The sequence below is a fragment of the Paramormyrops kingsleyae genome, chromosome 23, assembly GCF_048594095.1.
Source record: "Paramormyrops kingsleyae isolate MSU_618 chromosome 23, PKINGS_0.4, whole genome shotgun sequence".
Taxonomy (NCBI): Eukaryota; Metazoa; Chordata; class Actinopteri; order Osteoglossiformes; family Mormyridae; genus Paramormyrops; species Paramormyrops kingsleyae.
Genome location: NC_132819.1, coordinates 15648934 through 15664922, shown reverse-complemented (window position 1 = coordinate 15664922; position 15989 = coordinate 15648934). Strand labels below are relative to the sequence as shown.

General features: G+C 45.8%; 1 protein-coding gene across 1 annotated transcript; it reads right to left on the bottom strand.

Moving 5' to 3' along the window:
• Positions 1-11033: 11033 nt before the first annotated feature.
• scrt1a (scratch family zinc finger 1a) lies at positions 11034-14827 on the bottom strand. Its single transcript, XM_023811816.2, has 2 exons — positions 14079-14827; positions 11034-13151 (listed from the first exon to the last, which is right to left on the bottom strand). The coding sequence occupies exons 1-2, from the start codon at positions 14191-14193 to the stop codon at positions 12427-12429; spliced, it is 840 nt and encodes a 279-aa protein (XP_023667584.1). The 5' UTR covers positions 14194-14827; the 3' UTR covers positions 11034-12426.
• Positions 14828-15989: the final 1162 nt, after the last annotated feature.

Here is a 15989-nt window from a genome sequence, read left to right as displayed (position 1 = left end):
ACCTTTCACCGTCTAACAGAAAGCTGGGCTGACTGCCCTTTCTGTCATACTCAATATTTGCTCATGACCGAATCCTTTATACAGGCCAACACTGTAACTGGAGCACAAGCCATGATGGGGGGGGGGGGGGGGGGCATACTTATTAATGCTTAATTTAAAAACTGAGAAGAGGAGAACAGGGGACACCGATGATCGATACAAAACAGATTTCTGAAAAGCACCCCCTCAAGGTTCATTAAGCATTTATTAAGTGAGACGGTTCATTAAGCAATTAGATAAAAGGTGTGATGAAGGGAAGTAAACAATGTTTTTTAATGAAACACCGTGGATTGTTCAGGAAAGATCTGCAGAAAACTAAATAATCCAGGCTGCTAATCACTAATGAACGTCACATATGCAGCAAGTCGAGAGCTAAAGAATGTTATTCATTTTGGTGAAAAACTGCAATTTTATGTTCGTCAAGCTTTGAAAATCACTCCTTAAGGCGCCCCAGTATTTGCAGTCACCGTCTATGTGTTTGTTGAATGTGACCACCAGCACACCTTGTTTGGCTAATCGCTACCACATGAAGTAATTAATGCAATTAATTACTGAACTGGTGGTGGAATTTAACAAACACACAGAATGGCTGGGGTGTCCCTGGGGAAGACTTTGGGAGCTGAAGCGGAGTTCCTCTAGCCATCCAACTAGATATCAGAACAGAATAAATCCTTGTTAGTGTTTATTGTGTTACCATTTCATTCTATATATTCTCATTTCAAACAGTGTTTCTTTTCCTGAGCAAATGTACACTTGCAGTTCAGATAAACAGCTTTAAACATAATGGAGGCCTCAGATGTTTTATCCACATTACTGCAAAAACTTAATATGCTGTGTAACCTTAAGTTAAAATAACATTGCTGTGGTTTTCCTCTTTTGGGCGAATATATCTGAAAAAGGCACAAAATCCTGCCATTTTTATTATTATTACAGTAAGGCATAATTTCTAGGCCATTTAGGATCCTGCAGTATAATGAACTTTTGCGTGAGAGAGATTATTCTGGAGAAGGAGGAAGGTGTGAGACTTTGCCGGCGTGAACGTCAAGCGAGCAGGAAACAATCAGCTGGTAGCATGCGGGCGAGGGGGGCGAAGGAGAGCTCTGCTTTCAAAGCGTGTTTTTCTTCAAGCGCAGAGATCAAAAGGACGAGGTCCTGACAGACGCGTAACCTAGCCTGGCTTGGGGGGGGTTATTCTTTGCCATTCTGCCCTTATCGCCCACGAGGTGCGCTTTTGATTATGTAAATCAGCAAATGCGGCATGCTCGATTTGCATAATTAATCAGGGTAAATCTGGGGGAAGAGGCAACGCACACAAACAGGCCAGACCCTCCTGCGCCTATCTGGCTCTCTCTTGCAGGGGGATGGTTCTCCTGTCCGGACGTCCTTGGGTCCGGTGATTCTGGTGAGCGGCTAATGGCCACGTCCTCACAGAGTCGTTAACCACGTTTGCAGTTCCCCTCGCCGGTCTGAGACAGGGCTTCCCAAAAGTGCCACGAGCCAAACGAATATGGAATTATGGTTAGAATTGCTAATGTCGCTGTATTGCACTCACTTTGCTAATCAGTGGATCTCAACAAGTGGACATAGTAAAATGTCCCGATATACAGCTCCAGAAATAATTAAGAGACCACAGCACAATTTTGTGTTTTCACTGATTTCTCAATTTCTGCCTGTGCATCTGGGAAAAATATATATTGCTTTGCAAACTGCAGCCTGGTTCTTCCCTGTTTCTCGTGGGACTTCAGTCCTGCTTCTAGGAGCCTGATACACACTGTCCTAGCCGTGCTCGTCACGCCGCCTAATGTTTCCCATTCCTTTTGAATGTCACTTGATGTCATTCTCCAATTTACGAGGCACTGCCGGATAAGTTAATGGTCATCTCTGGCATTAGAAAGTTGCTTCCGCCCTTTACCTGGCTGGTTTCTGGTCGTTCCTAGTGTCTCCTGCTTCACCTTGTTCTTATGTACTGCTGTCATAGAACCTTTAAGCCAGGAAGCAGCGTACCTCATAGCGTACCCTTCTGCCAGCAGAACCAGGATTAAATCAGGATTTAAAAATGCAGATTTTTTTAAACATATGGAGTGGTCTTTTAATTTTTTTCTCCAGAGCTGTATACTATATGTAAAACTAGCATTTATTAATAATGATAGACTGGGTGCTTCCATCTTTCAAAGCTACCTGAGGCTACAGGGTTACAAAGGCTTAATTGAATAGCTTATGAGGAGAGCTAGGCTAGCTGCTGCTAAGCTATGCTGCGAATCAGCTGCTCCACACAGCAGGCTGAACATCTTGGCAGGCCGAGGAGGCTCATCTGACGGGGGCCGCTCGCCGGATGGCCCTTTTAACCTTGACGTCTTCCAGGTCACTGAGCGCTGCCCGCATTACAGAGTTTTTCTCCCAGACTTTTTCTGCCAAGTGCAGCTTTCACTCTGCATTTATTTATTTTATCCATATGTGCAGAAGAAAGTAGCAATGTCATGGTGGTTTCTCACCCCGGAAAGGACGGGTCCTGGGCCTGTACTGGGAGGCTTTCATTGATCTGACTGCCTTACAGTGGCCTCTGAACATCGTATGCATATGATGCTTCACGTGAGGTGGGATGCGGACACCTGAACGCCAGCGTCGTGAGTGCGGCAGAGGAATCACATCAGCGGAAACGGAGACGGGGTTGTTCAGGGGTGCAGAAACACGCTTTAAGAGCGTGACACATTGCAGGACAAGAAACAGCCCCGACCCACCGCGATCAAACGGGCAGCTGGCCTCGTACCCGTACCCGTACCTGGTACCATGGTCAGCCGGCGGCCTTGTTGGGTCAGTCCCGGGCGGCACGGGGAGCAGGATAGAGAAGCATGCACCGCGTGCGGGAACCCCCCCGCGGGACTTATCATGAACCCTCCATATCTTTTTTGCTGAATGTGAATCTGCCTGCTGTAGGAGTAAATGGCCCCCATGATGGATTGCGAGAGGCCCCCGTGCCGCGTGCGGCATCTGGACGCTGCCGCTGCTCTGCCTCGTCATGCCTGACTCCTCTTACTCAGCCCTTTGCTGTGAATGCCGTCACGTAGCTGAAAAGCCATTAACAAGCAGGAAGAACAGAGAATCATATGGCCGGTGACCGGAAGGTCAACACCCCCCCCCCCGCCCCCGCCCCCCACCTCGCTGACTGCAGTGAAACCGCGGCGAAATGGCGCTCGGATCACGCCCCCACAGAATGGGGCAGAGGAGCCCTGACTGCCGCAGCTGCGCGCAGCCCTGCAGGCAGAAATGCAGCAGTGTGTGTGTGTGTGTGTGTGTGTGTGTCTGTGTGTCTGTGTGTGTGTGTGAGTGTCCCTGACAGACCCTGCTTCCTCCTTCTGGTGATTTGATCCTGGTGGGGGGGGGGGCGTGCAGGGTTACTGGCATGTCCGCGGGAGTCGCCAGGGTTGGAAACGGGATCCAGAATGCTGACTCTTCAAAAGATGAGAGCAAGTGCATGTGCGGAGCAGGCAGCTGGAAACAGCATCACACGGGACGGGAACCCATACACGCCGTCACGCGGGACGGGAACCCATACACGCCATCACGCGGGACGGGAACCCATACACGCCATCACGCGGGACGGGAACCCATACACGCCATCACGCGGGACGGGAACCCATACACGCCGTCACACGGGACGGGAACCCATACATGCCATCACACAGGACAGGCACTTGGACATGCCATCACACGGGACGGGAACCCATACATGCCGTCACACGGGACGGGAACCCATACATGCCGTCACACGGGACGGGAACCCATACATGCCGTCACACGGGACGGGAACCCATACACGCCGTCACACAGGACGGGCACTTGGACATGCCATCACACGGGGCAGGCCGTCACATAAGGCAGTCATCCAGATATGCTATCGCATGGGCTTAGTTTGCCTTCTGTGAACATCCATCCATCCATCCATTTATTTTAAGGATCCGGTTTTCCTGTTAGCATCAGCAATATATGTGAGTGGCAAATTTTGGTCCAGGGTACTTCATATAATAAATATATAAGAACTGTTATCCTGATTATCCCAACCTCTTAAATGAAAGGTAAGTCCACAAACTGAAAGTCGTGAAGAAAGTCTCGCGGTGTGCAATAAAGGAAGGTTAATTTTGTGGTGTGCTTTTCAGCTGTCAGACCTGCCTTTCCACAGGTGGTGGTGCGATTGGCACTCTTCTCTGCTCTGGGCTGGCTCTTGGACCACTGTGCAGGATATTACCGACGTGATAAACATGAACTCCACAAAGAGGTGCAATGAATGACGGCCACGAGTCCCTGCTAACCCAGACCAAAGGCTTCTCTTCCGTACAGTTCCTCTGTAGTACAGAGCTGTCTGAAGATCAGTCCTGAAGACACACTGGCCTTCTTACCGCAGGCCTGCCTGTGAAGTCGGGCCTGCAATTCGATGCTGTTGGTTTTCTCCTGAAAAAGTCTCATGTGATGCAAAATCAATACAGAGGAATGTGCTAGAAGATTCTAAAATCTACACAGAGCCAGAACTGTTTATGTAAACGACAGCTTTGTTTTCCTGATTAGCATTTTTAATTTTTGCAGTGTACACATATAGTTAAATAATGCCACAAAGTACCCTGATTTGTTTTTATTCCTCTGCCGAGGGTGAATTTAATCTCTCGTTTGGCCGTTGAACAGGTGGGACCACCTGACGTGTAGTGACAGCTGTCATTCTGAGCAGCTGTGAGGTACTGCGATTCTGAAGGAAGGGCAGCCGGATGCAATCCACCCCCCGAAAAAAGGAAACGCTGTGGAAATGCTTGATAACAATGGGAGCAAGGTGCCCCTGCAGTGCTGGGTAACTGGAGGTCACACTGTGCCGTGAGCTCACCCATCTCACTGCGTAGAGCAGGGACATCCTACAAAGAAACCCCAGTGGCGGCAGCTTAAAGCCCAGGAGAGTGTTTCTTCGAGGGCTCAGTAGTGGTGACAAATGAGGGAGGGTCATATCTCCAAGGGGCCACCATTCATCCACATCTCCACGGCATCCAAACTCAAACCTTCAAGCCTCTTAGCAGCTGTGTGCTAATTTCTGCCGCACTAAAGCTACAGGTCTTTCAGGTGAGAGTTAGAACGCAGTGTTTTTTTACAGTAGCATTTTCCTGGGCTTAGCAGCAATCCAGGCCTGAATGATTAATGGCATAGTGCACTGAATCGTAGCCGGTCGTGCGAGCGTTCACGAGGGGAGTCATGGTGGACTTGAAGGCAATGAGGGCCGATCGTGACGGGCACCATCTCCACAGCCTGAATCCACGGCTTCCGCAAGGTCCTGGAAAACCTTCCGCTCCCTGCTGTGAGCTCCCTCTCCTCCCATAATCCCTGGTGTGCTTTATATGTCGTTCAGCGTGAGACTCTGCGTGGCCCAGTGGGAGTTGCTCGGGGGGGGTGGGGGGGAGGGCATCCAAATCCAGCACCATAACACATAACACCTCCCAGAATCCTCAGGCTGCCGTTTCAGGAACAATGGGCCAATTTAACACACACAGGCAATCAAGGGAACGTGTTAAAGCACGCTCATACCACATAAAGGCACCCACAGGTATTTATATCCACCCAATCCCTGGTATCTGTCACTCGTCTCTTTCGGTTTTGTTCGTTTTAGGCGAGTGTCTAAATCCAGATTCCATATGGCGCTGATCAACAGCACTGCTAAAATTCACCCAGTAGATGCTGCTGTGTTTTGTGGCGAAATCACACAGACATTCCAAAGTATGGCCTTCACAAGGACACACAAAATTATTTTCAAATGAAATTTTATGACACCCCCCCCCCCACTTTCCCAGCCTGTGGTACATTCCCGGAGAAACCGTGATTCAGAGGGTCAATCCGGTGGCGATTCGAAATGAAATAATGCCTATTTGTTTGTTGCCTGACAAATATTTTGGAACCATGGAAATTCCTGGTTTATAGATATATAAATTACCAATCCTGTCCATTTTCCAGGGCTACTCAACTGGGTTCTGTTCCGACGAATCAACAAAACCACATATAAGCACATATAATTCAGTTTCTTAAAAGTTTGACTAATAATCCTTCTAATACTTACAATAATACCAGTAATGCTAGCGGTGGTAATGGTATCGGTGCACTGGGAAGTACTGCTGCCTTGTTACTCCATGGTTAGGAGTTGAAATTCTCTCTTTTTGTTGGGTCGGATTTCTCCCCCAGTCCCACAATATGTCTGAACTGGTATCTCTAACTGGTCCATGGTGTTTGTCCAATGATGGCATGGCCCCCCACCCACCCAGAGTGTTCCCCTGCCCAGTACTTTGCACTCCCAGTGATAGGTTTGAGGCTGTCTAATGCAGGACAGGCAATTGGAAAGCATGGATCCATCATTTAAAAATATTTTTACCGCTAGATGAAGTAAGTTTAATGTATAGGAGGCTGCTGGTGAATGATAATGACTCTATGATAGGGTGGTTAAATTTCAATAATAATTCCAGAGAAACAGTATTTATTTTTCAGCACAAGCGATTCGCTTCCAGTTTGCCGACTGTGCCCATCTTGCTCATTTCTCGGCCAAGGTGTTTTACCTGAGATTGTCTCACATCTCTGAGCTCTAGAATATTCTCCAGGGACTCTTTTATGCTTTAAGGGTCCCTTGTTAGAGGACTCTGCTCGATATGTCGCTCTTATTAGCTTGCTTGTTGAAGCAAGAAATGCATAGAGGAGCAAAGAAAGTTCTTCTGTGTGATTTTAGCCGAGTTCACGATATCTCGCTGGTACTTTTACCAATTAATACAAATACTCATTTAAATCAAACAGCTTTTTTTTGCCGGTTTTGCTTTCATTTCCTTGTTTGTTCATGTTTTCATTTCCACTAAATGAACCGAGGAGGGACAGAGAGAAAGACTGTCGCTTTGAGATGAGTCATCACTCTGCTGAGGCTTCAGCCAATCAGTGCGTACCCAGATGCCACAGCCTATCGCTGCAGGCCCGAAGGTTAAAAAAGGCCCTCCAAATGGCCTGAGGTCACCCCTTACGTAATACTTATCTACTGCCAGACATAGGTGCCAAGAGGCATCAGTACAGGAATAAGCAGCACCGCGATGGAGCCGCTTAGGCTGATTTGCAGCTCAAAACGTGTTAAGGGTGCTAACTCTGACCGCCATTCTTCCACCGAAGCGAACTCGGCTGACTTAAAAAGGAAGCACCCTGTGCAGATAAGGGCTCCTCTCCCTATAACTAAACACCCAAGGTCCAATGAAGGTAGGAAGAGTTGACTGTGTGTTTTTTTTTCAGCGTGAGCATGCAGGAAGGCGCTGTTAAAAATGCACACCATGCTCTCTCGCCCGTTGCTTCAGCTGTATGTCATCCAAACTGGGTCAGCACTCCCCCCCCACCCCCCCCCCCCCCCCCCCCCCCGCCACCAAGCCCCACGCCTGACGGAAACATTTTTCACGCATTTGGAAATATTTGCCTAGCTACAGTGCTTGCTGGAGGACACTTGCAGATCCCTCCAAAATAACTCATGAGTAATTTCTTTGTTTTGTTTTGTTTTTCTGTGGCTAAAAGGTGAATACATTTGGTCTAGAAGTTGCGTTTTTCAGCACAAACCCCCGATCGCCCTCTCTGTAAATAAAGAGCCACTCTGTGATAAATGTGCCCAGCTCAGAGGACGCACTTCCACAGCAGACTCCACTCGTCTCCTGAGATGCCAGACATGATAAACATTTTTGGCTATTTAATACTTTGGCTTTATGCACAATCCTCTCCCACCAAATTATATAGACAGTATCAGACGCCCATTATCAGCCAGTGATTGTTAATCGTTATTAATGTTTTTGTTTTTTTATTTAACCTGAAAAGGCCAATTCTTTGTATCACAAGCCTCCCCATCTCAACACAGGATGCTCATGCCAGCTGCCAGGGGGAGGGTCACGTGTGCCGGCTTCATGGGTGTCGGCGAGTGACATATCACGCTCGGAGACGAGCAGTGATCACTGGATTCCACCCGTGGCCCCTGTGGGTCCCAGCTGGCGGAGGGCATGGCCACGAAAAGGTGAGAGGGAGAAGTACCCAGAAGTCTGACCCCCCCGCAGGACTGCATGCTAGCCTGCCTCCTCGCGACAGATGGCTCAGGTGGTACAGCCTCAATCGAACCGTAGTCCCTACTGTTGGACGCACCTTGCCTTGACCAGAGCTTCTCCTGGGGGGGGGGGGCATCATGTGATTTTAACCCAGCTGCAGTATAATCTTTTTTTAGTGGTAGCTTATGTTGTGACCTTGTTTCTGCAGTGGCTGCGGTGTCTGCTCAGCAAGCGTGACGCAAAGCGGCATGACGTGGGCTTGCGTACCCCGGGCGCGGATGTTTCCAGAAGGGGGCGCTCTGCCGACGGGCCGCGCACTTCTGTCCAGCTGGGGGAGCCATACCCGGACAGATGCGAACGGCACGTATCGCCCCTTAAGTGTGGCCTCTTTACGTTAGTAGGTCTTCGGTCTCCGGTGGTTCACAGTGTGAGTAACAAGGCTCACGGCGGGATGTGTAAACGTCCCCCCCCCCCCCCCCCCCGGTGGCGCCACACAAACTTAAGAGTCCCTGATTACGGTGTCAAACACAAGACATCAACATGTGCGCCCCACCCCCCACTAGCTTCCTGTAATAGATTCTACTGATGCAGTCCCCATAACGCAATTAGCGCACCCTTCAAAGTCAAAAACATGAGCGCTACTGACAAAACTGACAGGCGGGAGATGCTGGAATGATTTACCGAAGTGGACGGTCGAGCTTTAGGCTACTCAGATATCTGACATGTCAGGCCCGGATCCCTATCGAGACTGAAATGCTCAGAAACTGCACAGATATTCCTGATGCCCTACCACACTGATTTCCCACTAGGGGGGTGTCCTGGATCCAAGACAGTATGCAATTATGAAATTGATATTCCCCCTGAGTTCCTGGACGTACTCGGCTGTCCAACGCATTGACAACTGATTTACAAGAATTAATAGATTAATTTCCATAATATCATGAGCATGATAAATCATTTCATTTATCACATACTTTCCAGGGGAAAACGACACATCCAGCATCACAATGTGAGCAAGAATTTCATAGCCACCAGCAACTTTACTGAACCCCCGGTGTCAGTTTTTAGCCCAGATTTCACAAAGACATTACTTATGGCGTCTGATTCTCCGAAACTTTCACACATTTCTACTGTGAGCCTCCAACAAGCAAGAGCAGATCCTCCCGGGGGAGAGGCAACATCTCCACAAGCAGCCGTGGGGTACTGAGCAGGCGTTTTTAGTCTGCCGTCCCAGAAGTCCGCCTGTCTCCTCCCCTGCAATCACCTTTACACCAGGTAGCATCCCGGAGTGACAGCATTAGTCAGCAATCTCCAGGAGCAGAGGTTGCCTTCGTAGACCACCTAGGCTTCAGAGATGCTAACTGCTCAAAATTGCTAACAGTCATGCTTCACACAATGACAGCAACACGCTAAAATCAGCTCTGCGCTGCCGCAGTAACCCTCTGAATGACCTTCATGCCTACCTGTTGTCTGAAAGACAAAGTGCAATGTTATCCTCTTTCAGAGCTGAAAGCCAGCGACAACACACACCACACGCTAATGGAGCACCGAGCAAACAATTTCTGATTGATTCGCTAGTGGACCTGTTGTGTGCAGTCACTGAAGGGGGCGTGCCCTAAGTGCTTTAACTCTGCAGATAACGGTCCACCTGGGACCTGAAGATCCTGACAGCTGATTTCACTGGAACCAAGATGGAACCCCTTACGGTGAAAGTCAGAGACCTGAAACCGCTAAACATGCAGCATCTAAAGCAACCGATTAAAATTTAAGGCTATTCCATTAAGTAATAAAGAGCCCTTGACCAGCTCACTGAGCCACAAGACCAGCCAGGATAGATGCCTTGGGCTCTGCACCAACGCGTCTGCTGCAATGAGAAGCCATGGCTTAAACGTAGGTTAGAAAAACAGCCAAAACACAAAAAGCTGAGCAAACCGCATTATTTCGTTTTTATAAATCATTCGTCACTGGAATTCGCATCATGTCCTTTCTGAAAGCATGCACGTTTAAATTCAATGCAACCTCTACCGGGAGGGTTCTCGCTGACCCAGCGACCGCCTTTTTGGGTATAAGGATCGTTTAACTGCGTTGTGTTACACGCCATTGCCCAGTAATGTTGATTGATTAATTTTCATTAGCTCTGAATCAAGATAAAAAGTTGCTTCTTCATAATATTGAACCTCTATAATTTTCATACTGCGACAACATATGAGAAACATTATGACATATTTGTAGATTGTAAATCTGTGAAAATTCACACTGGAGCACCACGAATTATATAAACTATAACATTACAACGCTCCGCTAATTCTTAATCTCTAGAGAAACGCCGTTGTAACATTTTTGCGCATTACATCAGCAGTAGTCTTACTGTCGAGTTTCCACTTGAATGGTTTACATGGGTAAGTGCAAATCAAATAATAATAATTATTATCAGATTTTAAGATGTTGTTGAAAAATTCAGGGATCTCATTTTACTCTTGGTGGGAATAGTTTTCATTTATGAGCACTGATAAACATAATCAATAGCTGCTTGTTTATTATATATCGTTTTCACAATGGTTCAACGAAGAGAAGGAAACTTAAAATATATGCAAGGACCTGTAATGCATAAGAAATGACCAGGTTAAAGAACTGAACGTTCCTTTGAAAACCCTATCCGCTGAGCCCCTAACAAATTCAGCAGATGAGATCAACAATGACGTTCCTCAGCCGTCACGCAACCCAGAGAGATATGACGACAGAACAGTATTAACCAGGGATTTTGCGTGACAACTGCATCTATTTTTATTTGCGTATAAGAAGAAAAATCACTTTGCATTTCAAATTATATTTCCAGACCGTCATATACAATAAAAGCAAACCTCTTCATAGCGGGATATTTGTATATCCGCTGAATATAATCCAGAACAAATCAACCACAAATGGGACGTTGTTTATTTATTCTTTATTATGAAGTGAGACAAAATGCCTGGTGTCGCTGTGCTTACATCATTCAAATACTGGTCAAAAATTCCCAGAGAAAAAAACTCCAGAAATAAGGTCATTTGATTCTTTACAGTTGTAAAAATCTTAAATTCAAAAGGATTATTTACAAGACTTCTTGCAATAAACAGTTAAGTTCCTTTTATTCATAGTACAAAACAGAGATCAAGCTAATACAAGGTCTTTCTACCTGAATCTATAGATTTGTGCTACTTTTAAAGTTGGAAATGTTTATAATGAAGTGCTTTAAAGACAAATCTGTAGGAATCCCACGTGGCAAAAACAAGGTCCCCTTTACTCCCTACATTAAGCTGAGTCTAAGTACAGTGCAAATAGTTTGGCTTGCATGGTAGTGACCCCTCACTCTTCCCCGATGTGAAATGGCGATGTGACGGGCCGGTATTTTTGCCTCCGCGGGATTTCCGCAGATCTGGAGAAATGTTCTGAACTGCTTGCAGCTGGTCGTTCAGCACCCACAAGCCTACGTACTAAATCTACGTTAAATCAGAGGCAGGCAGTGCATTAACATATATAAAAGCCCCCCTCCCCCCTCCCCAATTTATCCTCTAATACTACACTGGCGTCTCCCTGATATTGGACTTCTGTATGACTACTAGGAATACTGGATAAAACCATACCTGATTTTAAAAACTGTCGTAAGTACTATGTCTTTATTTTTTTAAAAATACCATGCATTAAGTCGTTATTGCTCTATAATTCCATATGAGAATCCCAAGAAATATTGCCCATGGATGCTATCTAGATTTTGGCAAAATCCAAAGCTTCATAAAATTGGCATAGATTTTAATTCATTTTTGCATGCAATAACATTAAAAAGGTAGCGAACAGAAATAAAAATACGTTACTCAGAAAGTGGCAAATGCTTTGGCATATTGATGGCGAAGGCTTTGCTAAAGAATAACAAATGATAAAGTGCAAATAAAGACTTTACACAGTTTATGGGTAAAAGAGGGAAAGAACACATAAAGTGAATGAATAAATAGTTTTACCTCAATGTTGAACACTTTGTGGTCACTGGCCGGAGTAAAATAATATCCCGTATTAAAAAAAGGTTTGACCTTTGCGAGAAGTAAATAGACATTTTAAATGTCTTCACTGAGTTTCAGCAAAATTAACGACATTTCGCCTCTATATGTCTGAATATAGGGACACGACTGAGGAAATAGAAAACAAAAGTATGCTACGTACATGCGAAAAATCCATATTTTCCTTTGTTGGAGAAAATCGAGGAAAAAATGTGCTATAGTCAGTTTTCAAGGAAAAACGAGGATGAGAAGAGGAAGAGTTCATTTTACGTTTTTTTTCTGTATGGAAGTCATGCTTCAAGAGGACTTAAGGGCGAGAAGGCTCCTTTAAAGCACGCGGACTCGTAGTGCTTGTTCAGGTAGGACTTGAGGGCGAAGGTCTTGTTGCATCGTTTGCATTTGTAGTGCTTGAAAGCGGAGTGCGTCTGCATGTGCGCGCGGAGGTTGGAGCGGTCCGCGAACGCTTTTCCGCAGTGTGCACATCCAAAGGGCTTCTCGCCCGTGTGTGACCTCATGTGTCCCTGCAGCAGCCAGGGCCTGCTGAAAGCCTTGCCACATATGTCACACTTGTGCTTGAGGTCGTGGGTCAGCAAATGCATGGCCATGGCCGGCATGGAGACGTACACCTTCCCACAAGTCGGGCACTTTTTGGCCATCTTGCTATCTATGCTACGGTGCGTCTGCTTGTGCCTGCTCAGGTTGGAGGAGGTGGCGTAGGTTTTTCCGCACTCGTTGCACGTGTGACGCTGTATGTTCCTAGGGCTGCTGATGACTTTCCTCCTTGACCTCCCGTCCGTGATGAAGAAGGCATCCACCGTGTACCCTTCACTCACGGCATTGTCTCCGTTAATGTAGCCAGATGAGATCTCCGACTGGGGGCTGTCTGGTTGGTCTGAATCCGGTGCTCCGTAATCACCGTGCATGCCATCGTAGATAGGCTCGGGAGAGGGCACTTTCATAGCATTGTCGCTTTCGCCGTCGTATACAGACGGAGTGATGTAGTCGCTAATGTACCCTGGTATTGAAAGAACGGGATATTTATTAAATTATGCATAATGACACCGAGAATGGATGTTGGATTAATACATGCAATAGCTTTCTGTCAGCCCACCACTCGATTTCATGACTACAGCCCTCTCCTCTGGAGAGTGTATTTACTGTAAATGGATACTGACTAAGAAAGGTCATTTTCCCACATCACTCCCGCAGAGCAACATTGAATTTGGCGTGGTATATGTTTCTTAAGGACAAAGAGAAGAGGAATGCCGACGCTTCCTTTAATAATTTCATCGGTGCTTTTAACAAAGATTAGGAAGGCACGGATCACTGTTCACAGAAAACACGCTGCTGTCACCTTTCCTCATTTCACGGTGGAAAAGATTTCATGTCAACATCCTATTACTGTCCTTCTGCACAGCAAATGTGCAAATGTGTTGTATTATACAGAGCATATATTATAGTTTGACGATGATCGAGCGTCTTATTAATACGTCTTGTATGCCCTTGTGTGCGAATTTTCAAGACATAGTGCTATTAAAGGAACACATGGGATTTGTGTTTGTCTAACCAAGCAGGTCGTAACAAGGAAGTTTTAAATGCACTAATTTATTATACACACTTGTAGGTTGCAGAGATCCTTGTGCGCTGTCCGACAATGACACTTCAACCTTTTCGGTTTCTGTAATGCATCTAGTGTTTCTTCCCGAGCGGTTCATTGAATAAATACCAGCACACGGAAAATGTGCAAAGTCGACAATTTTGCCATTCTGTTGAATGCAGCCGAAAGAGCATGAGAGCTGATCTGGCATGAACTATACGGACATACTTTAAACAGAGACACGTTGCGGAAGCATTGTCTGAAAGACGGGAAGAACCGCGTTAAATTCTGGCGATGACAGTTTTAGGAAAGATTCATAATGGCGTGAAAGACAAATTAGTTTACCTTTTTCATGAAAGCGGAGATTGAGGTTGGTCCTGGATCTGCCATAGGAGCTTTCGAGATCGGTAGATGAGAAATCATCGAGCTTAACCTTTTTAACCAGGAAAGACCTTGGCATGTTTCGATGCTGCACGACGCGGTGCCGAGTCTTCCTCTCTTCATACAACGCCGATGCAGACTGGATGGCAGCGGATCGGCCTCGGCGAGCTGAGATTCACACGCCAGCGCAGGGGCAAAACGCAAAAACCCTCCCTCGCTGACGTTTGGGCTGGACAGAAATGCAACTTCAGCACTGGATAGCTCCCCTCTCCGCGCCACTATACGGGCTGGGCTCCCCGCAGCGAGACGTCCGCTCCTGCTTTCCAGCGCTGCCCTCCCTATCACTTCAACTGCAAAACAGACGAGAGAGGAAAGAAAAATTGCTTATCGCTTGTTTAGGACTTAGTATGCGTTTAGTTTTGCCACGTTTGAACTTAAGAGGCTCAGATTATTGTTGTTATTTTTTTTTTGGCAGATGGTATTGCAAACGATCGCGGTTCGCGGCGTTAAGTATTTTCAAAACCAAGAATATAAAGGCGGAATATTGCGCTTGAGTGAAATAGCGGATCGTCTCTTTCTCTCCCTCTTGTGCAGCCTCTCCCGTTTCAAGGTCTAGGGAATCTGAAGTCCTGTTGATCAGCTGTTGGGATTTATAGGGCTGCGATCAGGTGGGAGATGGAAATGGAAGTGCTTAATTTAATCCATCAAAAAATCTCCCGGGAACAACGTTGGACTGGAATGATTTATTGACGCCGTTACTCGTTTCCCTTCTCTCATTTTCTCGAAACAAACCGCCATGTTCATCTTAAATAAGTACGACATTTGTCCTTACTTTATTAATCAGCATAATATAATGCTGATTGCGCTTCTGTAAAACAATAATAGTGTTATATAACAGGGGACAAGGAAATTTTTGCTTTTAAAATATTATCCAGGTTGGTTAGTTTGCTTTTGAAAATCTAATGGTAGACTGAAATTATGAAGATCTTTCCGAGAAAGACATTTTTTTCTGAAAAAAAAAATCGAAGGAGGTGAACAGGGAATTACGTCCAAGCATTAAATAATTCTTCTTCTACATATTTTTAAACAATATGGAAATCACGCGCTGAAGAGCGTGCGCTAACAACATTATGTTAAATTTAGCGTCATTAAACACTTTTGCAATATCGCCCCTCCCTCCCGGATATTTCAGCACACAGCAGCATCACAAACCATTAAACCAAAGGCTGGATATGGCCTAAAGTTTGCAGGTCTCTCTTTTACATCACAACATAAACCAATGATGTATTCTTTAGGTTAGCGAAAGGAGCTGCGGTCCGGTTCATTTTTAAGTATATGCACGTTATTTATCCCTTTATTTTATGGGATCTAATTATAATTACTTGCAAATTAACATTGAACTACTTCTTTGTTTTGTTTTTTTTTCATTAACAAATATCATGATGAAGGAACGGTTGTTTCAAAATAGTCTATATTAATGTTACTGTTATTGATATTACACACGTTCAGTCATCATTTTCTCAATGAATATTTGCTGACTTTGTTTAAGTTTTATCATAATTGAATCACCATCGCTAGCTTTCTTCCTCATCATAACTAGCCTATCACAGGGCTTTTCCCTTTTTTTGTCAGCTGAGAGCAAAAAAAATTAATGATTGCAGTCAGACCTGACAACCTACTTTTTCATATGAGCATGCAAAGCAACTTTAGGTATGGTTTTATCTGTATCCATGTTGTTTTACTGTTTTCGTAACTGAGTGGAGATTGTTGGTGGTTATCGCACTCACTTGTCCCCAGTGGCTGGCAGTGAGGTAACCTGATGTGTTTATCAAAGAGTCACAGTGCGGCTCGTTTGTTGAACGCTTACTGCTCTGC

Coding starts and splice junctions, on each gene's coding strand:
- scrt1a (XM_023811816.2), bottom strand. CDS start 14,193: ATGCCAAGGTCTTTCCTGGTTAAAAAGGTTAAGCTCGATGATTTCTCA. Junction 13,152..14,078: donor TCTCCGCTTTCATGAAAAAG/GTAAACTAATTT, acceptor TTTCAATACCAG/GGTACATTAGCGACTACATC.